Source organism: Dama dama, chromosome 1, assembly GCF_033118175.1.
Source record: "Dama dama isolate Ldn47 chromosome 1, ASM3311817v1, whole genome shotgun sequence".
NCBI lineage: Eukaryota > Metazoa > Chordata > Mammalia > Artiodactyla > Cervidae > Dama > Dama dama.
Genome location: NC_083681.1, coordinates 42253852 through 42280636, shown reverse-complemented (window position 1 = coordinate 42280636; position 26785 = coordinate 42253852). Strand labels below are relative to the sequence as shown.

The 26785-nt window shown below is 48.7% G+C and overlaps 1 protein-coding gene across 7 annotated transcripts in view; it reads right to left on the bottom strand.

Annotated features, from left to right (window-relative positions):
• Positions 1 to 26785, bottom strand: part of IRAG1 (inositol 1,4,5-triphosphate receptor associated 1) — a 118913-nt gene that overhangs the window by 61455 nt on the left and 30673 nt on the right. For 4 of the 7 annotated variants that reach the window (XM_061147770.1, XM_061147776.1, XM_061147782.1 and 1 more), the window contains one exon: positions 11410 to 11567. The exons of 1 other annotated variant lie outside the window; for it this stretch is intronic. In XM_061147770.1, the coding sequence (XP_061003753.1) occupies positions 11410 to 11567 (158 nt within the window). Of the gene's footprint in view, positions 1 to 3400; positions 3558 to 3883; positions 3906 to 11409; positions 11568 to 26785 lie in introns of those variants that run through there. 2 more of the 7 variants (XM_061147783.1, XM_061147781.1) reach the window with 2 other exon arrangements.

Here is a 26785-nt window from a genome sequence, read left to right as displayed (position 1 = left end):
CCTCTGAAATACTTCCCCAGCTAGCACAGTGGGAGGGGAGTGTGGTAGAAGTACCCTCCTCCCCACTGCTACCCATCCCAGGTAAGGTCCCGCCGGTCCTGCCAGTCCGGTTGGGTGCCCTCAAGGTTGACGCTGTGAGGTAACTGGTCTGCAAGGCGCTGGAGGGACTACGTTCCAGTGGAGTTTTCCCTGACTCCTGGTGAAAGGGGTGAATATGAGTCACTCTCCAGAGGTGACTGTCATACACGGGGCTCCTGGTACCCTCACCCAGAGGAAGGCCAAGGGCAAAGATTCCCACACAGAAAGGCAGAAACGAGGCCCTGGTGGCGATTGCCAAGCATGTAACCACAGACACACACACAATTTGAAATTGCTTAAAAGCCAAGAGGCACGAAGCAATCAGGGAGAAATCCTCTAATCCCCTGATGGAATGCCCTGGAATGTCCTCATGCTCTCCTTCCAATGTGTACAAAATATACACTAATAAAATCAAATTGTTCTCTCCCTAATCAGCTCACAGAAAGCTCCAGGCCATATCTAATTTTCTGCAAAACTGTTTTTGTGGGGAACATTTAGTCTTGTGCTGGCTGGGTTTCACTTTAACGGGGGAGTCAGCAGTCAGGAGAGAGTGTGGGAAGAGTCCAGGGGCCCTCCGGGTGAGTTCTGCCAGGTTTTAATGCTGTGTAAATACTCATCCTTGCTCCCGCTCTGAGCTGCCAAAACAGAAGGCAGGGCCTCAAGAAAGCTTGTTGGGCGGCGCATTCAAACAGAATCTGCCAGGCAGGTTCCTGGCTCCAGGGCTTCAGGACTCAGGCTCTGGAGCCACACTGTTCATGATACAGCTATTCACATTAGTTGTGTGACCTTGGGCAAGTGACTTCACCTCTCTGTGCCTCATCTATAAAATAGCTATCTCACAGCATAGTTACAAGAATTCCACAGACTGATGTAGAAATAGGATTGCCAGATAAAATACAGGATACTCTGTTACATTTGAGCTTCAAATAAACAACAATTAATTTTCTAGTGTAAGTAGGTCCCAAATACTTACACTAAAGTATTCAGTGTGAAGGAGCTCTGAAGGTAAAGACTCTGCCTTCAGTGCAGGAGACCAGGGTTCGATCCCTGGGTCGGGAAGATCCCCTGGAGAAGGGAATGGCAACCCCCTCCAGTATTCTTGCCTGGAGAATCCCATAGACAATGGAGATTTGCGGCCTACATTCCATGAGGTAGCAAAGAGTCGGACATGACTGAGTGACTAACACACATGTCCCAAATATTGCATGAACATAACTGTTTCATTTGCTAAGTGTGGCAGCTCCAGATGGTAAGCTTGTAGAAGGGCAACCGGCAGCTAGTAAATGCTCAATGAGTGTCAGATGTTACAGTCTGCTATTGGTACCTTTGGGGCTCAATTAATGACTTTGGAATTTGGTTTGGAGGAGATTGTTCTTAGTTTTGCATCTACACAACCGTTTGTAGTTCAATTAGGAGGACCTTGCACTTCTGGTCATGGAGCCACAGAACGTCTTCCATGGGACACCAGGCCACAGAAGCCCAAGTAACCAAGGCCTCCCAGGGAAGCCCACATACAAGGCCTCTCTGACCTGGCTCCACTCCCGCTCACCACCTGCATCTCAGACAAAGTAGAGATGACTCTTACCTACAGGAGAAGCAAAGAAACGAACATGGATAGAAGGAAGTGGCATTTAGTCCAACCCACTGCCTGCGGGGCCTTGCTCCAGGCACTTCCTGTGTGTTTTCTCATAATCCTTCCAGCAACTCCGAGGATGAACCTCAGGACACCCATGAACAAAGTGGAGTGAGAATGCCTCCTGACCTCACAGAATCGTGCAGGGGAGATGAGAAGACGAAAGCAAAAGCCCTGAGTGTGGAATAGGAGATGAATATGTTTCTTTTCTTTCCCCCTTTTTCATATTTCACTTCCCACTTAACCAACAACAATAAAAACCAGACTGTCCAGGGCTGCACAACCCTGGGGAGAGACAAACGCCAGGCCTGTTGGCCTCCTGCCACCCACGTTGCCCGTACAAGTTGTCTCCAGGTCTTGGGTCTCACCTCCCCTGATTTCTGGTGCCCTGCAGGCCTCTGATGCGCCTCTCTTATTCTTCCAAATTGTACCCTACCCAATGAGCCCCTTCCTCCAGGAAGCCCTTCAGGCTGAACACACAGCTGGAGGAAAGATAACAGGGGCACCCTTCTCACCTTCCAGGGCCCAGCCTCCCCAGGGATCCGCTCCCCTTCCCTGGAGTCAGCCGAGCACTGCAGGAGTTGGGCCATCTCCCAGCATGCTTGCCCTTTAATAAGCCAGCAGGTCACATTTTGTTCTCTTTAAATAAGCCTTATAGAAACATTTAAATGTTTATTTCGCTCATAAATTCCCAAGAATGCACCACAGTTTCCTAACTGCCTGGGCGCAGGGATAAATATAGGCCAGTGTCACAGACGGGAATATTAGCTTCCTTTCCCCCATGTCACGTGACGAGCCCCGGCTCGGAAGCTCTGAGCAGCAGACCACCGCCAGCCCAGGAGTGGGGAGTTAGCTCCTGCACTGGGACCCTGGCAGCCGGTCTGGGAGAGGACCGTGCCGGCAGGCAGCGTGGGGAGGTGAAGTTGGGAGGTCTACACTGGCTTCTCACCTCGATGACCTCCGGCAAGTCACTTAACTTCCCTGGCCTTCCTGTTCTCAAATTAGTTGACGCAAACAATCCCCATTTTCCAGGCCGGTTTTAAGGGTGCCAATGACAGTGAGGATGGTGACGGAGGGTGGGCACTGCTGTAGCTGTATCCCCAGGTCCCTCTCTCACAGCCCGGAGGGCAAACAAGGACTGCCTCTGGAGAGACGGCCCTGGCCGCAAAGAGGCTTAGCACTCTCGTGACAGGATAAAAGGATTCTCTGGGGACTTCCGAGAAAATGATTATTCCAGCAATGAGTCCTAAGAGCATGGGAGAGAGCAGAAGTGCCTCTGCCGAGCTTGGCTGGACCTGGGGCTCCTCCCTGCCGAGCGCGGAGGATCAGAGTCTGGCTCCCGGAAAGCTCCCCGTGGCCCGCTGTGTGGGTTTCCCCATCACTCATGGCCTGCCCTGCCTCTGTAGATCCTCTTTCCGGCCATCGTCCAGTCTATTCCCACCAGTCTGGGGTCGTTGCTTAGTTGCTATGTCTTGTCCGACTCTTTGCGACCCCACGGACTGTAGCCCACCAGGCTCCTCTGTCCATGGGATTTCCCAGGGAAGCATACTGGAGTGGGTTGCCATTTCCTTCTCCAGAGCATCTTCCCAATCCAGGGATTGGGAACTCCTGCATGGACAGGCGGGTTCTTTACCACTGCGCCACCAGGGAAGCCCCAGTCAGGGGTCACCCACCCCCAGATTATCCTACCTTCTTCGTCGCTGTTTTTACTCTTGTGCCATCAGCCTTTGAAGTATGAAAGTGCACAGTGTCTATTAGCCTTCCTCTGTTGGGGAGGAGGGTATCACACAACCAGGTGGCCATTCACCCATGATTATCTTCTATCCTCTCCTTCTCCTTCCTGTCCATCTCCTCCTCCCTTAAGTCCAGGCATTTAATCATCCATACAGCCAATTAGGCACCCAGCCTATCACACAACCATCCATCCCTAAGCTCTTACATATGCAAGAGCCTATGCTGAGGACTGGAGATATACACATAGCTCCTGACCCTAAAGGAATGCAACCTGAAAGGGTACTCAGAGAAATAAAGAAAAAGACAAGTTACTCTATTGCTTATAATAGGATCAATAATTGTAATATACATTCCTGACCATCTGTAATAACCAACATTTCTAAAGCACTTTCAGCTTTGTCCCAGACAGTTCCACAGCTATAACCTCACAACTCTTACTCTCTGACCCAAACCACTAAAAGCCATCCTGGTAGAACAGTCCTCTTGACACGTTCTGAGCTTCTCTTCCACAGAGGATGGGGCATCAAGCACCTACCTCCCACGCCTGGGATTTCTGGTGTCTAAGACACTGGATTTACGGCTGGGTGGGACCAGGGAAGGAGGCAAAGGTGGTGGGAACACCTCAACAGAAATGGGTTTGAATCTCCACTCAGCCATGACACATCAGGTGACCTTTGACAATTATGTAACTTCTACAAAATTCAGATAATAATAATATCTACTTTGGGGGTTCCCAGTAGATATCTCCAATATCTTATACATCAGACTCTAATGCTTTACTGACAGTTTATTTGAAGATACTTCACTGAAGATCTGAACAGAGCCTGTTTCTGCAAAGGGCAGGATGAGATAAGGATGAATTCAAAATCTTCAAATGGAATATTCAAGGTACTCCTCAGTTTCTTGTGCTTAGAGTGTACTTCCTTGCCTCAGTTTTCTCATCTGTAAAATGGATAATAATCATACTGATCTAGAATTGCTCATGTAAAATGCTTAGAGCACTGTCGGTCACATAGGAAGCACAGAAAGTAAGAGGGTTCTCATAGGGTTAGTTGGGAGGGTGGTGGGGGGTCTCCCCACTCTGCACAGTCCTTACCAGTTTCCAAGTATTTAACATGCATTATCTATTTCACCTTCATCTTGTTCCTGACAGAGGATTGATTCTTTGAGTCCTGAACCCTTTTCCCACCAGTGTAGAGCACGCATTTCTCCAGGGGCCTCCACTGGGGTATAGATGGAACCCTAGCCCACTGACTAGTGAACACAGGGTCTGAACAGCCAAGGGAAGGCGAAGTGGAGAGTGAAGCTGGCAATCCACCTTACACACAGTCACATGTGTTAAGGTCTAGATATTTCTGGGGGTGGCAAAGAACAAAGTCCTCCAGTTCCTGATCAGAGAAGGTCATGAGAGCAAGTCAGATCAGAGAGACCTGTCATTCAACTGTAAATCCACAAGGAAGTACACACCCTGAGAGTGGGGCCTTGGATGGTTAGAGCTCAATAAACGCTTGGTAAATGAATTCAATAAACATTTATTGAGCAAATTAAACTCAGTTCTGTATTTGCTGAGTACCTGCCACATGTCAGCGAACTGCCATCCCTTTCCTGTGTGCTCAAGCTCCACTGCATTGTAATGGGGTGTTTTCTGGACTAGAAAGAAGAAAAACCATCATTCTAGGCCTATTTCTCAGCTATGAGCCATGAGGCAGTGAAATTCAGGCCTTGTTACTTCTTCATTATGTGACTTTGGACAACTGGCTTAACCTCGCCAAGACTTACTTTCCTAATCTATAAAATGGGTAGAGGCATTGCTAACTTACAGGGCATTATAAAGGTCATCTGAGATCGTGAGTGTAAAGAGCTTAGCCTAGAACACAGTAGGAGCCTCACATGTTAGTTTCTCTCCTTGCATCCAGATATAATACCTAAGTGATCTGAGCTTTCCAGTTTCCTGGGGATGATGATCTCTGTCCCCACAGTGGCATTAGAGGACCAATAGCAGTGATACCTGTGGAAACTTTTTAATAGACCATCTTGTGCTGTATGAGGGACTGAGAACTTTGTTGAGTACTAAGTAAAGTTGAGTACTTTACTTAGCACTGGCTATATATTATTCTGGTAAAGTCAAGTTGCCTAGGTTTGAGCCTTGGCTCTTACAATCCCCTTAGCTGTGTTGCCTAGTGCACCTTACTTTATTTTCTGTGCTTAAATTCTTCATCTATAAATGGGAAGAGCAATAATACCGACCTCACAGAGTTAGTGAGAAAACTAAATGAGATCATATAGACATAAACCCAGCATAGTGCCTGGAATTGCCTTAAGAGTTAGCTGTTGTGAGCGGCTATTACTGTAACACTCAGCTTATAGATAAGGAAGCTGAGGCATGATGAATAACCCACCCAGGGTCACACTCAGGGATGAAGCGCAGGCCCCCTTCACTCTGCCACATGGCTAACGTCTCATGTTCCTATGAAACAGAAGCATTTCCTGTGCCTTCCGGAACTCCCGGCTGTTTGGGGAACCCTGCTTGGAATTCTCTTCTAACAGGACAGCCACGCAGGATGATGGTGGTGCGTCTGGATGTGTCTCTTACTACACTAAACAGGGAGAGAGTTCCAGGTTTGTTATGGTGGCAGCTACCGTGCTATCCAATTATGGGCCAAAAGATGGGGAGACCCCGCAGCTTCATGGTCAGAGGTTCTAGGAGCTCCTCAAACAGATCCTTTCCTGTTAGGGCTACATGCAGAGGGCTGCTTCTCCAGAAAACACTCCAACCTCATTTTCAGTTAAGTAATAATTGGGGTAGGGGTCAGGGTGGGAGCAAGGATGTTGCTGGTTAGTTGAGTGCTGCAGTGATCATGTCAACCAGATGCTGCTGTGTGTGAGGGTTAAACATCAGTTTCTGTCTAGAGGATCAGAAAGTGCAGTACAGTAAGTTCCCTACATATGAACCTTCAAGTTGTGAAGTTTCAAAGATGGGAATGTGTGTTTGCATGTAAAATCACACTATTTCACACATCTAGAGTACGTTGTCTCACGCGCACATCCTCTACAAGCAGTTGTGCTTTTGTGTACTTCACTGTACAGTACTGTATAGAGGGCAGGAGTACAGTATCTTTATTTCAAGCCCAGGGTGTCCGAAAGTATAAAAGCTTGCTATGTTCTGTGCTTTTTTATGTATTACTTGTGTGAAAAGTATTACGAACCTATTACAGTACAGTAGTCTACAGCTGATTGTGTTAGCTGGGTACCGAGGCTAACTTTTTTGGACCTATGAACAAGTTAGACTTACAAAGGCACTCTCGGAACAGAACTCCTTCGTATTCGGGACTGACTGGACCAAGGAGGTGCTCGGGCAGGCCTGGAGTGAGAGGAACGCATGTGTGCGGCCTGAAGCGGGAACAGCACGGGGCCTGGTTTTCTAGGGCTCAAGGCACACCCAAGCGTGCTGTTTTATCAGGACCACAGCTGTGGCACTTCAGGTTTGTAAGGTGGTGAGTGCTACAGGGCCCAGGTTGGCTGACTCTGACAAGTGGTTTTGAGAGCAGAGGACAGCATTCCCTTGATCCTAGCACCTCTCACAGAGGCCCCGGTGCCAAAGCTGACAGTGCCCAGTGCAGGGCATAGACTAAGAGTGTGGGCTCTGGGGCCAGGCTGCCTGGGTTCGAATCCTGGGCCTTTCACTTACAAGCTGTGTGACCCTGGAGGGAGGTACTTGGCTACTCTGAGCCTCAGTTTGCTCAGCTCTGAGATGGGACTGATGAAACCTACCTCATAAGGTGGCTTGAAAGTTAAGTGAGTTAATAGAGTAGTAACCCCAGCAAGGTCCATACGGTCAAAGCTATGGTTTTTCCAGTGGTCATGTATGGGTGTGAGAGTTGGACCGCAAAGAAGGCTGAGTGCCAAGGAATCAGTGCTTTTGAATTGTGGTGCTGGAGAAACTCTTGAGAGTCCCTTGGACAGCAAGGAGATCAAACCAGTCAACCCTAAAGGAAACCAACCCTGAATATTCCTTGGAAAGATTGATGCTGAAGTTGAAGCTCCAGTACTTTGGTCACCTGATATGAAGGGTGGATTCACTGGAGAAGACCCCGATGCTGGGAAAGATATAAGGCCAAAGGGAAGAGGCGGCAGAGAATGAGATGGTTGGATAGCATCACTGGCTCAATGGACATAAATCCGAGCACACTCCAGGAGATAATGAAGGACAGAGAAGGTCCTCCCCAGGAGACTTTGGTCCAGCAGATGTAGGTTGGCAGAGGAATCCAGGGTTAACAAGCTCCCAGGCGACTTAGACCAGGCAGAATTTTGCCTGTCTTTAGAGGAAGGGCCTTAAATGTGCCCTGAGATCCCTTCCCGCTTTGTCAGTCTGTGATCCCATAAGGTCCCGGGCTCATATCCTCACAGCTTCTGTTCCTGCCAGAGCCTCTTGGCTACCAGCTCATCCCTGTCGGCCCTTCCCTGTTCAAAGGCCAACCCAGGAAACACTGCTCAGGACACAGCCTCGCCAGAGGGCGCCGTCAGGAGGCTTTAGTTCTTCGTGCGTTTTGATTATAGCTTCTGCTTGGGATCTTAAACACTATATCTCTCTGTCTATCCGTCCAAGTCTGTGTGTGTGTGAAAGTGTGTTTAGCTCTGGCATGTATATGAGCGTTCGTGTGCTTATGAGTGTGTTTGTGTGTGTGTGTGTGTGTGTGCGTGAGCAGAAAGAAAAACAGGATCTTTTGTGTTTTTGTGTGAGAAGGCCTCAGCTAGTGCTCGTGTCAGCGATGAGAAGTGGGGGCTGGGGCCTGAGGAACCAGAAGTAGGGCCGAGCCCCAGGGAGCTGTAAACTCGGAAGGATGGTCTGTTTTCTGCCCTGTTTCACAGAGTGGGAATTCACACAGCACCAGGAGATCCAGCCCAGTCCTCCTGGCCAACCTTGCTTCCCCTTGCTTCCTCTGCTGCTCTAAGTGACTCAGGCTCCAGCCCCCAAGGCTCCAGTCTAACTCTTCAAGACCTAACTGTCTCCTGAGGCTGCGGCTGCCGGAGAAGCCCCATGTGGGTTGTCTGATGGGCACTGCAGAGGAAGATACTCTTTACTTAGGATGCCTGTGGGCGTCTGGAGGACTCAGGGAGGCCCAGGGCCTGTCAGTCAGGGCAGAGAATAAAAGGATACACGATCTGATGTGGCCTTCAGCATGGGGTCTAACCTGTCCCAGCTCCACAGTCCCTCAGGCCAAAGAAGGCCCTCAAGGGCTGGGCTGAACAGACAGAGTCCAAGAGGCAGCCACTAACACTCACCCTGGGGAAGAGATGAGGAACCAGAGGTATGGAAAAGTTAACTGACTCAACATCAGGTCTCTTGACCAGCATGTGGAAGAGCTATGACTTCAGCCCAGGATGGTCTCATTCCAGAGTCCATGTTCTGAAATCCTGTGCTAATGGGCCTCTCATAGGATCCGGGCATCCTGGCTCCAGCTCACCCAGGTTCCTCATGGGTCCTTCTCCTGATAGACTCTGGCACTGCAGAGGCTATTGAGGCCCACAAACAGTCTCTTTATTTTCTTATCTCCCCACGAGCACATGGAGGACCTTCAGAGACCCTGAGGGCCCAGGGTCCACATTATAGAAGTCTGGTTCAGGAAAGTGATTTTGTGGGGGCTGGAATCTGGAGTTTCTGCTGCTCCGCTGGGGCTCTCTGACCCTCATCTGTATGGTCAGCTCCTGGCACACTCTCACTGCTTAGTTACCCCTAGAAATTCACCCTCACCTCTGACCCAGTGAAGTTACACCTGTGTGTGGTTTGAAGCCATGATGGGGGGAAGGCCAGCAGGCTTTTGTGCTGACTGGTCTTGCATCTTGGTGGAGGTTTGAAGTGTCTTTCAATTAGAGAGGTTTGAAACCAAGAGGAACTGAACTTAATGTGAAAAGGATCTCTTCTCTGAGGATGGAGCTGTGTCTTTGCCCATCTTTCGTTAATTTTTTTTTTAGGAACACTTGAGTACTTGGGGAGCAGGGCATGGCAGCTGTTCAGGGGAGTTGCCCAGGATTCGGGAGCTAGATTTTGCATCAGAACCTGTCTTAAGGGCACTATCATTGTGAGTAAAGTGGACAGGGTCAAGGATGACCACAGCAAGAACCGATCCAGGGCTGAGGGGTGGAGATGCTAAGGGGATAGGACCTGGGGAAGGGAATGACCTGGGGATAGGGGGCAGTGACATTGGAATCCAGATGTGTTTTAGTCTAGCTTCCTAGGTGGCTCAGTGGTAAAGAATCTGCCTGCCAATGAAGGAGATGCAGGCAATAAGGGTTCGATCCCTGGGTCAGGAAGAGTCCCTGGAGGAAGAAACGGCAACCTGCTCCCGTATTCTTGCCTGGAAAATTCCACGGACAGAGGAGCCTGGTAGGCCACAATCCAGGGTCACAAAGGAGTCGGACATGGCTGAGCACACACACACACACACACACACACACGTGTTTTCCTCTGTGTTGTACTTCCCTTCTTTAAACGCCAAGATTTCAGTAGATTGGCAAAATGTTTGTTGGGTAAACCTTACAGTCACTGTTGGTAACACTTTGGGGGAATTGTCCACACGTGATTAGGAGCAGCAGCAGGAAAGGCGCAGCAGCAGAGCACACAATTCGGGGAAGGCTAGATGTCACCTGCGGAGGAGTGGAAGGACAGTTTGGAGCCACTGAAAGCAGCTGAGAGCAGCACCCACCATAGCCCAGGACGCTCCTGGGAGTGGGGCTCAGTAAAGCCCTGAGCTGTGCCTACAGCCAAGGGCACGGGGGCTGGGCTCACTGTCATTTAGAAACTCAAGGGCTCTCCAAGGCTGCCAAGTTCTACAGCATCTCAGTCCCATGAGCTTGGGATGTGGGGATACAAGAGGCTGTTCTTTTCTAAGTATTTATTATCGTAGTTCCCACAGTTACAATGTGAAAACAAATGTCATTATAACATGAAATTATTCACGTAGAATCTGCCCACTTTTCAAATGTATCAAATTAATGCCAGCTCATATAACCTTCCCTCGCTTAACGAGTGTCTCTGCCTCGGTCTCAGGGACATTTGGAGAACTGTCTGATACAACAGGATGTGTAAGTTCAGTGCAAACCAACTGCAAAGTTCATCAAGTTCAAAACACCATGTCGGAGAACTTCACGTACAAGATCTTAGATCAATGAGGAGCTCATGGCATTGGACCAGTTAACAAATGAATTCATAATTATGAGGATGATGGAAAGATAGGTTCTTCATGAGGGAATACTGAGGGATTGAAAGAGGTCCTTTGGAAAATGAATGAAGCCCTTAAATATCAAACAAGCAGAATCTCTTAATGAAGGTGCTATAAAGTAAAACGTAAAGGTTGTGACCTCATGTGAACAGATCACTTCATTGGCATAAAAAATATGTAATACAAAAATAAACATACTTGATTAATTCTCTGTTCTTTCTAAAAATTAGCATATAAGCTATATTGTGTGATATGTTTGATTAAAAATTTATCTTTACAATATCATTTGTACAGTTCAACCTCAATGAAACCTTTCAATTTACTCTCTTCATTTCCTTTTTTATAGTAAAATCTTACTGACACCCTTTCTCACTATTTACTAAGAAACTTTGATCTTCATTTTAAGAGGATTCAGTTTAAGTGACCTTATGCTGGTGCCCACAGCCCTGACAGGACAAGGCCCTCCAAGCTGGTGGTTCTCCTCCAGGTATCTCTCCATCCTAGGAGGGCAGTGTGACTTCCCAGGAGACCTCAGTCAGACACAGCCTAGGAGGTTCCACTCTCAGGGTATGTGGGGGCCAACTCAAATGACCTCTGGATAGTTTATTCCTTGGTGTGGAAGCCACACACCTTCCCCAGGCCCACTGCCGCCTGCAAAGGCTGGTGGCAAACCCTACGGCCTCAGCCCAGGGCGCCTGGCGTGGCCCCGGCCAGGCAAGCTGCAGGAAGGGAGGGGGCACTTACTTGGCCGGCGGGGCTCTGGGCTGCCTGTGGCTCTCCGGGGGGCTCCTCGTCCTCGGGAATGTGGGGCATGGCAGCCTCCTGGCGGGAGTGACTGCGTGCGCCCGGAACCTCCGCTGCGTCAGCCCCAAAGATGCTCCAAGAGGCCTGGGCTCCACAGGCTGAGGAGACGCCAAAAGGACAAGTCAAATCCAGTCCCATCCCTGACCCATGCCGGGTCCCGTTTCCAGGAGCCACAAACCGCAGAGAGCGCCTGCTTGAGTTTGCATCAACAAGGGCTAAAATAGGCGAGCAGAGGGCATTTGGAATTGCATTTCCTCCTGCTCTTTCGCTCTGTTTACAAAGTCAGAGGCGACCTTAGAGATTTTGCATCTAATTTAGGCTGTACAGGAAACAGCCATCCCAGAAGGATGCTTCGAACTCCTCGAAGCCATAACCGATGGAAGACACTCCAATGGGAACCAGACTTGTGTTTGTCAGCCATTTATTGAGCAGCTACTAGGTGTTAGGCATTATCTAGGAACATTACAAACATCACCTAATTTAATCCTCATGCTGTAGGCATTACTATTTGCATTTTATAGATAAGAGAACTATTTGGAGAGTGGAAGCCACTTGCCCAAATCATACAAAGACCAACCATTTGAATCAAGATCTTCCTGATTTGGTGGCCACTATATCTTACAACCTTGCTTGGTTAGATGCAGGAGGAAGAAGGGATGGTGTCTCCTGACTTCCTGCCCCATGCCTCATCTCATGCCCTTCAGCAGCAATTCTGACCCTTGGTTGAGGAACAGCCCTCACTGGACCTGCCAGGACTCTGCTACAGTCATGATTCTGCAGGTTCAGCCAGGGTGGATCTCATGTGCCTTGTGCAGTGCACAACCCCAGCAACCTTGGGTTGCTGCCCCAAAGCCACACTTAACCCTCCCCTTTTCTTTCAGCTCTCTGAAAAAATAAATTAAAAAGAAAAGAAAGGAAAAAAATAAAGAAAGTTGAGCACCGAAGAATGGATGCTTTTGAACTGTGGTGTTGGAGAAGACTCTTGAGAGTCTCTTGGACTGCAAGGAGATCAAACCAGTCAATTGTAAAAGAAATCAATCCTGAATATTCGTTGGAAGGACTGATGCTGAAGCTGAAACTCCAATACTTTGGCCACCTGATCCGAAGAACTGACTCATTGGAAAAGACCCTGATGCTGGGAAAGATTGAAGGCAGGAGGAGAAGGGGGGCGACAGAGGATGAGATGGTTGGATGCCATCACTGACTTGATGGACATGAGTTTGAGCAAGCTCCGGGAGTTGGTGATGGACAGGGAAGCCTGGCGTGCTGCAGTCTATGGGGTCACAAAGAGTTGGACATGACTGAGTGACTGAACTGAACTGAACCCTCCCCCATGGGGTAGCTACCTTGACAACTGGTTGGGGTTGACCCCAGCCAGCATAATCTCATCCATCTCACCAGTGATTGGCTCAAGGCTAGACAATAGATCCAGAATAAGCCAAGGAGCACGCGGCAGTGTTCTGGGACCCAGATGCTCTCTCTTGCTCTGGGTGGTGGAGTGTGCAGATCTGGTACTATGGACGCCATTTTGCCTCCATGAGGAAGGCCAGACTGAGGAGAAAACTTGACACCTAGAGGAAAGCAGAGCGAGGAGATCTGCAGAGAAACAGAGCTGGAGCCCTGGTCAAAGCTCACCTGCAGCTGGAACTATTTCTTAATTATCCAGTTACACAAATAATTAAGTCTCAGAGTGCTTAAACCAGTTTGAGTTGGGTTTACTAACTACTAACTACTGTTACTTGTAAGTACTAACTGCATTTTCACATTTCCTTGCTGTTAAGAGGTGTAGGACCAAGATCTGGCAATAAACCTGAGCCAATGGGTCTGGATCCTCTGATTCCTCTTAGAAAAGGGGACCAGTCATCTCAGGTCTCCATCTGGAGAGGCAGGACAGCAAGGTAGAAGGAACACAGGCTGGGAACCAGATATCCAGATTTGAGGCTCCACTCTGCCCCTCACTGGATGCTTAGCCTTGAAGCCTGGCTTCACCTCTGAGCCTTGGTTTCCTCATCAGGGAACAAAGATAGAATGCCTCCCATGCAGAATAGTCCCAAGATGAAAAGAGAGCTCACTCAGCAGGGAGTAGGTGCTCACAGAGGCCACCTGCATGCTGGTCTGTGGTCCAGAAGCTTGGCTTGAGCCCAGGGGCCTCTGCCTGGCCTCTTCTCATCCCTAAACCCCTTCAGGTCCCCTGCGCTGGAGGGTGAGGAACGCCTCCAGGGACCCAAAGAACCAACAACCAGTCTGATTATACAACTTCAGGGGTTCCTTGAAGGAGCTGCTCTGGGGGACAGCAGATGAAAACAACCAGAGGCAGATGTCATCCTTAGACCCTGGCCAAGGCCACAGTCGGGAGCTGCTGGGACACACAGGGGAAACGGAAGACACTGTTATTTACTGAGTGCCAGGTCCTATGCAAGGTGCTGAGACTACAGGAGAAGGAGCCAGAAGGCCCTGCCACCACCCACAACCCCAGGAGTTCTTCTTGTCCCGCCTGTCCCAAGAAAGGGCTCAGGAAGGCGCTAGAGTCACCGTGCTATGGTGTGGCTCAGATGTGGCATCAGCCGCAGCTCTTACTGACGCCCCCACCCCCAACACACAACTCTAAACCGAGCTTCCCGAGTCAGGCAAGGGGGTCACAGACACCCAGATCACGATACCACGGGCATCCATTGATCACAGATACCCAGAAATCCATGTTGACTTGTATTTTAAGAATTGGGGAACTTTATCTCTGGGAGTTTTAGTGCTTGTGACCGCCATCTTGACTTGTGTCTTTCTCTACAGTGCGCAGGGAACCCCATTCAACTCTGAAACAATTGGGGTGACCCCTGCTGGTCGGCTCAAGAAATCTCAAGTTCAGGACCTGTGAGCTGACTTCCTTCACCACGAACACTCGCATCTACTCTACCATGAAGATGAAGACGTGGTCTTGGCCCAAAATGAGCATGGAGTCCTGTGGGGGGAGACAGCCAGAAAACAAGATAAAGAGGGTAAACACTTTGAAAGTGAGATGCTTTCCCAGAAAAGGGTCCCTAACTTGGGAAATTGGGATGAGTGGAATACCATTTTAAGGAAGATTTCACATTAGCAATGGTGTTTAGATTGAGTCATAAATATTGAAATGCTGATGAAATTTCTCTGAACAGAATAGCTGGAGGAGGTGAGACAGGAAGGTGGGTCATTGCCAAGAGGACAGATTTAACCTGACTTTTGGGAACAAGAGCTATGGGACCAGAGCTGTGCCTCCCAGCCCAAATGGTTTCTGTATAAGTATATTGAGCAACAGGTTTGCCCAAAGGTGAGCTCTGTGATGAATTTCTATCACCTCGACTTGGATTTCAGCAGTAGGGACAGCAGTGCTATGCTGTGCTTGGTCGCTTAGTCATGTCCGATTCTTTACGACCCCACGGATTATAGCCCGCCAGTCTCCTCTGTCCATGAGGATTCTCCAGGCAAGAATATTGGAGTGTGTTTCTGTGCCCTCCTCAGGGGATCTTCCCAGCCCAGGGATCGAACCCAGGTCTCCCATGTTGCAGGTGGATTCTTTACCATCTGAGCTGCCAGGGAAGCCGAGGGACAACGGTAGTGCTGGGTAAAGTATAGAGTAGCAGGGTTGAGGGCAGCAGAAAAATATCCACATGCCCCAGTTCTACCCGCAAAGTGGACTACATGTCCCAAGAAAACTTTTTAAATGATATGCCATGTGTGTGCAGGTCTCCAGGCTGTCTTAACAGTATAGTTTCCAAAACAGGGGAGGTAACAGTTTCACTTTTCTTTTGTCTTAATCTACATGAAGTGTATCGTGCTCTACATGCTAAGAGAGATTCAGACAATGCGGGGTATATTCAAAAAAGGGGAAGCAGGACAAGAATTTATGTTTAAAGAATTTATGTTTAAAGAATTAAAGGGACTTTGGTGGTTCAGTGATTCAGACTTCACTTTCCATGCAAAGGATGCATGTTTGATCCTTGGTCAGGGAGTTAAGATCCCACAAGCCTAGTGGCCAAAAAACCAAAACAAAAACCAGAAACAATATTTTAACAAATTCAATAAAGTCTTTAAAAGTCGTCCACATAAAAAAAGTCATTAAAAAAAGAACTAATGACCTTTAGCCTGGAAAAGAGCTGGTACAGGAAGAAATAAAATCTATTTGCAGATATCTGAAAGCCATTCATGCAGTTCTATTGTCTCCAAAGGGTAGATGCATGGCCAGTGACAGAAAGGTGAGATCAAGGCAAGGAAACGCTTTCTAGTAGTTGGAACCATCAGAACATGAAATGGGCTGCTCTTTAAAGTAGTGAGCTCCCCTTCCTGGGAGAGTCTCATCAAAGGCTGGGGCAAGGGTCATAAGATTTCTAACCTACTTCAGGGGCTTTCTCCAACCCTAGGACTCCCTGAAATCCTGAACTCCTCCTAATGACAGCAAAACACAGACCTGAGGGTCCCATCCCATAGGATTCTAGGGCCACAGTATTCCAAAGTTGTATCAGAAATATCTCTACTTCCTTTCCTTTCCCTCCCGCTCCTTAAGAAAGACCTTTAGTCAGTCCCTGGGTCAAAAACCAAAGTAAAACAGAAACAAATTGAGACAAACACCAAGAGGTGTCAGCTACTGCAGGATGAAGCAGAGTGGAGGCTGGCTGAAGTCTCACACTTGACAGGGTGGATCCCCAAGTTCTCCAGGGGGAGACCCAGCAGCCCCGCCCACCGAGGCCATTCTCACGCTGCTCCTGCCCCGTTGCTTTCTCTCCCATCCATTATTATAAACTCGCTGCTTAAAATAGCAAGGTAAAAGCAGAGTCCCTCCCTCAGGATGACATCTGGGTTCCGCTGGAGCTTGTGGGCACGCGGACCTCGCATCCATCAAGGCAAGTTTAGAATATAATCTCCAGGAAGTGGTGATCTAGAGCACCAACCCAAAAAAGGAAAAAATATTTAGTAATGTTTGGTCTCTGAGCAGCTCCTTCTTTAACCCGTTTTCAGGACGTTTCTTGTTGCCTCTCCAACCTAGTCAGTAAAGGGTTAGGTGGATCATTGCCAAAAGCTATCAGCTCTTTTGACTCTTTCAGCCCCCAAATGTTGCTTAGCTATGTAGCTTGGCCCATTTTACAGGAAGGAAAACTGAGGTGCAGTGAAGTGAAGCAACTTGACTGGTCCAGCTACCTTTGTACCTGATGCAAAACTATCTAAGTCTCTGCAGGGATAACTATACAATCGTTGCATTACTGAAAAAGTCAAAATTCTCTAAACCTCATTTAAATATGTTAGTCTCCCTCTGGCTATTCATCAAAGAAAGCAAACTAATATAATTTTATTCCTTCTTATTCATTAGACATGTCTAGGTGGTCTGCTAAGTACTGGACGCTAGGCTAGGTGTATTTCATGTGCTATCTTGTTTATTATTTCCATCTTATGTATTAAGGAACTAAGGATCAGAGAGGTGCAGCAACTTGCTCAAGATCACACAGCTAATAAATGGCAGGCTAAGGATTATAACCCAGGCAAGTTTGAGTCGAAGGCCCCTCATCTCTTCCCTCTTCTACTTGGTCTCCTCCATCAGGAGTTCTGCTAGAGTGTAGCCACGAAACTCAGCAAGGGCACACTGCCCTGCAAGGGAGAGACGGGGAATGCATTCCCAGTGGGGATAAGATAAGATAGCAGAAGCAACAGGTTGTCAGGCCTGGAGTCTTATGAGGCCAGAAGACGGGGCCCACTGTTAGAGGTTCTGTGACCCCCACTGTGTAGGGTGGCCCATTCACCCAGCCATCAGTCTGTGGGTCCATGTGTTCACCCACTCGTATTCTTAGTCTTCTACTTATGCAACTGTCCATTAGTTTGTTCATCCAATCATTCACCCTAGGAAGGCCCACATTTTTTAGGTGAGCAGCACAGACTCTGCCCCTGAAAATGGTCACTGTAGGACCCTGCAGGCCATGGGCAGGAGGGGGCTTCTCTGACAGAGTGGCCGTAAGGCACAGTCCTGCCACCCACAACTGGCAGAAGACCTCCATCCTGCACACCTCAGCCATGGGAGGAGGGTGGCTTCCTATGGGGCTGCCTATGTGCCAGCAGGTATGGGGGCCACTGTCAGGAGTGATTTCACAAGGGCCTTTACAACCTCTTTGGTGTTCTCAGCAGCCCTTGAGGTAGGTAATGTATATACTATTATTACTAACATCATGATCAGTCCCATTTTGCAGATGAGTGAACAGAGGCTCAAAGATTGGCCAAAGTCACATCACCCATGAGGGGCAGTCAACCACAGGTCTGTCTGACTCCCCAGTTCCCTGCAGGGTCACGTCCACGGGATTGTGGGTGGTGATCTTGGTAAGCATGGCCTCTTAACAATGGCCCCTGGGCTGCCTCTCGCTGAGCCTTGTGACCAGTCCCGAAGAGACCAAACCCCTCTCTGAGACCACAGAATCCCAGGAGCACAGCCTGCAAACTGAGTGGCTCTCACATTCCCTCTGTTAATCTCTGGGTGTAGGAAGAGCCAGAGGCACTTCTGGGAAACAATGGGTTAACCTAGACTCCACTGACCTTTCTGGAGTGACTCAGAATTCTCAGAAGGGAGGGTTTTTTTTTTTTTCTTCTGTCCTTCCAGCTTTGAATTTTTGCTTTCATTTTAGCAGCACAAAGAATTTAAAAGAGATTAGGTTGCTATTAATACCAGTGGTCTATCTCTAGATGAAGAATTCGATGGAGGGATTTGTTTGGGATGGCTGCACACACATCCCTCTCAGTTCTCTGCAAACTCAGAGGATGACAGAGAGGCCACTGGAGAAGCGCCAGACCTGCCCCTGCTCCCATCCGACAAACCCGCACAGGGGCAGGGACTTGACCCAAACCACACCTGTGGGTGAGGAGCAGCCAAAGAAGGTCCCAGAACCCCTGCCCCTCAGCCCTACTACACACATCAGCCTTCTGGCCTCTTATGTTGAAAGTTTGCTTTCAGTAAATAATAACTTGATGTGTCTCTGCCGTGAAAGCAGGAGTCCCCTGGCAGTGCCTCTGATCTTGGGAGAGTGAAGATCCCCCCAACTCCCTGCATTTGCCCCTGACAGTCCTGGACACACTTGGAAAGTCTCCTTGGGCATCAGAGATCAGCTCAAAATACTGAAACGTGCCTCTGTGGGTCCCTAGACCTGGTCAACTGCAGAGTTGAGTCCTGTGCTTGCTAACTCGCTTCAGTCATGTCTGACTCCTGTGACCCCGTGGACTATAGCCCGTCAGGCGCCTCTGTCCATGGAATTTTTCAGGCAAGAATATTGGAGTGGGTTGCCATGCTTTATTCCAAGGGATCTTCCCAACCCAGGGATCGAACCCGTGTCTCTTACGTCTCCTGCATTGGTAGGCAGGTTCTTTACCTCTAGTGCCACCTGGGAAGCCCCTGGGTCCTGTATCCTGAGTAAGTGAGCTCAAGTTGAGGGTCTCCCCAGGATAGTTCCATCCTGCTTCCTAACCTCAGGATGCTGAAAGAAGGCTTTTGACCTTGGGAGACTAGATTGTAATTCTCTCTCTGCCTCTTTCTTGCTGGATTAGTCTCCTCTTGGCCTCAGTTTTCTCATCTGCAAAATGGAGGGAACAGGACCTACCTTTTCGAGTTGTTGAAAGGATTAAATTAGGAAATACACATGGTACCCACACAGAGTATACACTCAGTGAGTTCCTTTCTCATCCTCTGAATTGGACAGCTGAGTTCTCCAAGCCACAGCATCACCAAAACCCAACCAAGGCCCAGAGAGTTTGGTGTTCATCCTGAGAGGCAGAGTTCCCAGCTCTGTCCCTGGCAGATAAAGGAGACAGAGTTCTGGCCTGGAGAAGGCTTCTCCTCCATACTGACAAATAGATAGCAGATCATCAGACCATCAGGGGCTGTGCACTCTGGTGATGCTGACATTTTTCTCTGTTCTTGGGCAGCCAATGGCTACAATGGTGGGTTTACAGAAAGAGGGTGCAGTACTGTGGTTGTCCGAGCTCTGGCTGTGGTCAGTCCCGAGTCTATCTGATTCCAAAGAATGCTCAGTTATGTCCAACTCTTTTCAACCCCATGCACTGTAGCCTGCCAGTCTCCTCTGTCCATGGGATTCTCCAGGCAAGAAAACTAGAGTGGGTTGCTGTGCCCTCCTCCAGGGGATCTTCCCAACCCAAGGATTGAACCCACATCTCCTGGGTTTGTGGCAGGCAGATTCTTTACCACTGAGCCCTCTGGGAAGCCCATATCTGGTTCCAAAGCCCCAGACTTTTCGGCCACCCCAGTGCCGACTCCCAAAGTACAGAGATTGTCATTCTGCAACGGAGAGATGAAACCTAGCTTGAGAACCGGAGCAGGTGCTCAGGCTGCATAGGGTAAATAAGAGAATGGATGACTGGAGGGGGCACAGCCCTCAGCAAGTCAGCAGGAGCCCCAAGTTTCCATCCTGGAAGCAAATCTGGATTAAAAGGAGGAGTGGAGAGCAAAGGTTGGGTGTAGAAGGGTGGAAGCAAGAGGCTTTGGGGGCAACAGAGAAGAGAGGACGAGGAACCGGAAGGGACCCCCTGAGTTACTTCCCATCCTCACCACAACCCTTCTGGCCCAGGGACTAGGAGCAAAGGGGCCTTGGCCTAGCAGTGTTTGGGCAAGGGGGCCCTGAGCACTCCCGATATTCCCTGGGTCTGGCTGTGCTCTCCAGCCCAGAGGATCTTTTATGGGCCCATTTGGCTGAGGGTGCCTTCCTCCCCTAATTCAGACCCTGTTCTAGTCCTGAGAGTGAGCCAGCACCACATCCAGGAGTGGGGGCAGGGCCAGCCCCTGGAGGAAGAGTGCCTGAGTGAGGCTGATGCTCGGCTGACGGGGGGGGGCGGGTGGGGAAGGATGGTCACAGCAGATAGATGGCACATCTGGAATCATAACAGACTCCTCATTTCCCTTCACATCTCCCTTCCCCCACTGCCTTTCCCCTCCGGTAAACAGTGAGGCCCTTCTGTGCCCATTGCTTGGGAAGGGGATCGGGAGAGAGGGGGATCCGGGTGGCAGCAGGAGGTAGAGAAAAGGGAGTCTGTCTCTGCCTTATGTATCACAAAGGGCTAGCCCTTAGGCAAACTGGAAGGGCTGGATAAACATTTCTGCCAAGAAGATACATAAAAGGCCAACAGGTACATAAACAGATACTCAACATCAAGAGTCACTAGGGAAATGCAAATTAAAACAACAATGAGATATCATCTCACACCTGTTAGAATGGCTATCGTCAGAAAGACAAGAGCTGACAAATGCTGGTGAGGGCAAATTTGTGTCCTATTTAATGATATTATATTTTGGTATAGCTGCTGTGGTTCTCCATGGTATGTGTTGGTGCTCAGAAATAAAAAATTGGGTCAAAAGCATTCTAAGGGTAAGTCTCTCTCCACCCAAGACCAGTGAAGATGACGGGGTGAGGGGAAGACAGGAGAGGTGGAGTGGGAGCAGCGAGAAGTTAAGCTCTGGTGAGTCTCTGAGAAAGGGGGCCTGCACCCTTCCTCTCCAGGGAGGTAAGCAAAGATCCCCAAATCTGAGAACCGAGAGGTCTTGGGCCCCATTACCCAGACACCTCAGAAGAGAAGAGATGGCTCTTTGCTGTGACTTGCTCAATGAGGCCTTTAGACATCTTCACTGGATTTTTTACATCCCTGGGGTGGGGTGGGGGGCGTGGGGCTGAGAGCACCATGATTTCTGCACACCTAGGAGCAGAGTTGCCAAACCCGAAGGTGCCTTGAGAAGTTGGATTCAGAAGTTACTCCTAAGCAAGGACTGAAAGCAGGGGCTGTCTCGTCAAAGGACAGGCGCCCTCCTCACATGGGAAGCCTCTTGGAACTTAGACGCTGCTCATGAGGAAGTGGAGGGTTGGAGACCCGTAATTGCCTGGGATCCAGCTTCTGCACCCCCTAAAAAGCTCTTGAGTCACAGCCAGACCTCCATCCACTCGCCTCCACCCGCCCCCCCCCTCCCCGACTCCCTGCCCCAGCTAGGACAGGAAGTTAGCCAGAGCATCTCCCCAGCTTGCCACTCCAGCTTGTTCACTTCAGCAATTCTTTCTTTAAAAACAAGTCCACTTGAAAAAATTTTTTTCTTCTTGGAAATATGTACAATTGCTTCATCAGAGGCAGTTCAAAGGTACCGGGAACAGCAGAAAAATATCCGAGTCTCACATTGAGCTCCCAGGAGAAATAAATCTCTGTTGGTTCTCTTTGTTCCAGGCTGCCCAGTAGCCTCTTCCCTGAGTCACTCGCTCCAGAATGACATGAGTCATCCTCCTGGGGTTAAGGACCACACGGTGTTACCAGGGCTGCAGGGCTGGCCAGGGCGCAGAGGGGCCCACAGGGAGACCCGATGATGCCTCCAGTCAGTGGAGGACCAGAAACTGCCTCCTAGAGCTTGGACCTGGTTCTACCCTCCTCAGGTGTGTGACCTCGGGGAGTCGCTGAGCCTGTCTGGAAAGCAGGTGGCTTTCCAGGCTCTTCCATCTTGTGTTTCATAGGAACATCTCCAGTGTGGTGTGCTGGTGCCTGCTAGTATGGGCGCGTAAGAGCTGAATGTAAAATCACCAAGTGTTTTGTGAGCTGGTCATTAAACACAGATATTATGAAAAATTAAATTACCTTAGAAACAAAGGAATTAAATAGCCACAATAATGATGATGTCTTGATTATTTTACTACATTTTACTATTATCTGTGTTTTTGAGATGATTTTTTTCTAGTGTATCTCTATGGAGGGAACACTATCTAATGACCTGCTACTGTGTACCTCTTCCCAACCCCATGTTCAGTGATGTCAAATTAGTAGCTTAAAATTGGTCATGATGGGAGTATTTTTACCACAGGAATCAGCAAATGTTATATATCAAAGTCTTATTTCCCTAGAGAGTTGACTGTTAAACATTTCCCAGGACACCACTAGGCCCCTCAGTCCCAAGCCCCATGCTCCTCACCTCTTGCCGGGAGCGGAAGGGATGTAGATAACTTGAACATTGCCCCAGAGAACAGGGTTATGGACTTGTGATTGCCAACTGCCTCTGGACAACTCTTCCCACATGCACCGTGGGCCCTGCACACTCACCACGCCCCAAACAGAACCCATCATTCTTCCCGCCCCCAGCCCTGCCTCCCGCAAGCCCACTCCTGTGTCCCAGTGAACACACTCAAGCTCAAAACACAGCCATCATCACTCCCCGCTCTGCATCTCTCCCGACGTTCAGTTAGACTCTGAGTCTTGTCAATCCTAGTTTAGGTGTCTTTGGTCACTTGCCTTCTTCCCGTGGCCACTATCCCTGCCACGAACCCATGGGACCTGAGTCACTGCGGCAGGTCTCCTTACCTCTGGTCTGGCCCCTCCCAAACACCCTCCCCAAACAGCCAGAGCAGTCTCTCTAAAACATAAATTGGATTGCCCTTCCCTTTCTTTTAATCCTTGAGATAATAAGAAATCTTGACTTAGAACTGGTCCCTTTTCCCATGGGATGAGATCTAAGGTGAGATTCCAACCCCTCTCACTGGCCTTATCTATTACTTCAGCCGTCATACACCTTATGATCCAACCACAATGGACCAGCAGCTAACCTCCAAACACGCCCTGCTTTTTTATACCTTTTGCACAATTCTTTTCCCTATGCATAGGCTGCCTGTCATCCCCTTTCTATACCTGATAAGCTCCTACTCATCCAGTTCAAACAGTCCTTCATTCACCCCAGAAAAAAATTCTCCCTTCGTATTAGTTTCCTATGGTTCCTGTGAAAAATTATCAAAAACTTGGTCTCTTAAAAGAACACAGATTTATTATCTTACTGTTCTGGGGGTCAGAAGTCCCAACTCAGTCTCAGTGACTGAAGTCATACCAGCAGACTGTGTTCCTTCGGCAGGGTCTAGGGGAGAATCCATCTCCTTGCTTTTCCCACTTCTAGAGGCTGCCTGCATTCCTTGGCTGGTGGCCCTTTCTCCATCTTCAAAGCCAACATCGTAGCATCTTTTCTCTTCTCTGACCTCTGCTTCCACCCTCACATTTCCTTCTTGTCTGACTTCTCCCTGCCTCCTTCTTATAAGGACCCTTGGAATTACACTGGGCCCACACAGATAATGCAGGATGATCTCCAAATCTAAGAAAACTTAATCTAATCATATCTGCAAAGGTCCTTTTTCCATTTAAGGTAACATATTCAGGGTCCAGGGATTAGGGCACAGACCTCTTGGCAGGGAGCGGGGGAGGAATATTCAGTTTACCACACTTCTCTCTGTTCTCCCCGAGCGATTTGCACTGGCCTCAACTCAGCTGGAATTTGAGCACCTCAACAGCAGGGACTATACCTTATTCATATTTTTATGACTATCTTTAATAAGTCTTCATATTTTTATGGCCCACATCCAGGGGCCAGAATGGCTACCCACTAAATGTTGGTTGAAGGAACGAATGAAACCATATCACTAACAAACAGATTAAGAAGGCTTTGCAGGTAGCTTCAGTAAAAATAGGGATTCATGCAAAGGTGACAGATTCAGATCCTCCAGGAGCCAGGCAGCTGAGATGAAAGAGAGCCTTCATAGGGTGTGGCCTACCACAGAGCATAGGTACCATCTAACTGGGGCAGTTACTACTATTCAACTGGCGGAGGTGATTCATGAAAAAATATCCATCTTTGTTAGCTGGATCTCCCATTTTTTCAAGAAAAGCGCAAATCCCAGATGTATAAATATTAAATCTCTCCAATTTATAAATGTTTGTCAAAACAAACACATCCCTGGTCAAGATTCAGTCTGTAGCCACAAATTATCACCTCTGATTTATACCCTGCGAACATGTTCCCCTTGACTTTTCCTGCTAGTTAACCTAATTCAAATCAAGTCCAATAAGTAGTGCCAACTACGAGCACCATCTGAGAAGCCTAGCCAGCTAAGTGGAGACTGGCTCTCCCTAGAGATTGATGAGGCTGCACCCCTTGGGTTCTTCGGGTGATTTGTGAGTCTATGGGGCTCTCCTTGCTGTCCAGGCCCTGGAGTTGCTGCTTGAGGAGATAGCTGTCTGCCTGGCCTCAGACCTTCATGGAGGCCAAGCCTTGCTCCATGCAGAAGCATCTCCCCAGTCCAGTGGCCCTGCCTCTGGCAATGACACCAAACCAAACCCAGCTCAGAACTGGAAGCAAACATGAGATGTGGTACGTCGAGAAGAGTTGGGACTTAGGGGTGAAACAGACCAGGGGTTCCATTGCAGCTCTGAAACTTACAGCTCAATGGCTCTTGACAAAGCAATGAACTTCGAAGGGATCAGACAGCTGTTTGTAAGACAGAATTAAGATACTCCTCTCAAACTGTTGTTATGAGATTTAAGTACAATTGGCATGTAAAGTATCCAGAACACAGTAAATACTTAAGAAATGATCATTTACTCACATCTGGGAGAGAAAATGTTGATAACACTAATACCTCATGGAACAGAGGGTTTGACTTCAAACCTACATAAGCTCCTCTCCAGGACTGGTTTCTGGTTTTCCAGTTCACGGCAGATCAAAAACAGTGAGAAGACACAACTGACCACAAGAAGGGAAGCAGCACACTCCAAAGAGCAAACACAAGCACTCTGTGTGGCCCAGGCCCTGGAGTCACTGGACCTGGGCCTGTCTTAGCCTTCCAGGCCCTGGGCTTCCTGGTGGCTCAGATGGTAAAGAATCTGCCTGCAATGAGGGAGACCTGGGCTCAGGCCCTGGGTCAGGAAGAGCCCGTGCAGAAGGGAATGGCAACCCACTCCAGTATTTTCAGAGAATTCCTTGGACAGAGGACCCTGGAGGGCTACAGCCCATGGGGTTGCAAAGAGTGGGACATGACTGAGCAACTAACACATCCCCTGTGTTCAGCCCTGCTACAGAGTTAGAATGTCCACAGGGTATGCATGAAGCAGAGCTTGCATCTGGCTCCTTGGGAAAGACTGGAGAACACGGTCCATTTTAGAACATTCTGTCCAAAATGGTTCAAAGGCATAAAAGTTTGATGGTTTGGACATGTTTGTTTGTAAAATCATTGACTGGGGGTGTGTGAGGAGGAACAGGTGGCATGATTCTACTTTTGTTTTAAAATCATATATACTTTTATGTGTACACATTTTTTGTGAAATATATGTAGATTGAAATATGGCTCTATCTATTCATGAGGGTAGGGAGTGGAAGTCAAAAAGGTTAAAACCCAAACATTAAAAACAGTTATCTTCAAATAGGATGGGCTTCCCTTGTTGCTCAGATGGCAAAGAATCTGCCTGCAATGCAGGAGACCTGGGTTTGGTTCCTGGGTGGGGAAGATACCCTGGAGAAGGGAATTGGCAACCCACTCCAGTGGAAATCCCATGGACAGAGGAGCCTGGAGGGCTATAGTCTATGGAGTCTCAAAGAGTCAGACACTATTAAGTGACTAACACTTTCAAGTAGAATCATGAATAAATTCAATCTAACATCTTTTAAATATTTATGTGTATATTTTCCCATTGTTTTCCTACACAGAACCTGACTTGCCTGCATAATAAATAATGGAATTGTTAAAAGGAAAAAAAGATACTCTCTTTGGTGTCCTGAGAAAATAAAGGAAACCACCAGCAACAACCTGTCTGAAAAGCCAGGAACAGCATGCCACCACCTTGGGAATTTTGTTCCAAACAAAAATAAAATTTCTTGGGCTTTCTCTGGTGGCCCAGAGGTTAGGACTCCGAACTTTCACTACTGAGGGCCCAGGTTTGATCCCTGGTCGAGGATCTAAGATCTCACAATCTGCATGATGTGGCCAAAAAAAATAATAATAATAAAATAAAACAAAATTTCTCCCTAGACACAGCAACACCCCTATCCCCAAACAAAAATAATAAATAAATGTCCAGGTCCCAGCTTGCCTCTCTTTGCCATTCTTCCCTCCATGGCCCCTCCTTCCTCTCCCTTCCCAGCTTTGTTCCGGGGAGTGACCATCAGGGTCTACATGCAGGAACTGGTTTGGTAACGTCAGAAGGTGGCTGACTGGTGGTTGCCTAAATCATTCATTCATTCATTCGAGAAACGCCGTGGGGGTGCCTGCTCAGTGTCAGTGCTGTGCTGGGCACCGGGGCTCCCAGCGTGTCCTTCAAGGCTGCCTCCCCAGGAAGCCTGCCCTGACCTCTCCCGGATGCTGTGTGCCCTCTGGTCCATGATAGCACCGTGCAGCTGCCCCCATCTGCTGCGCACTGGTTTCCTGCATCCTGGCCGCATCTGCCAAGCCTGAAGGCAGAGAGCTCTCATCTGTGCCCCAGCTGTGGGACATAGCAGGGTTCAGGGCTCAGTACTTGGTGGATCCTC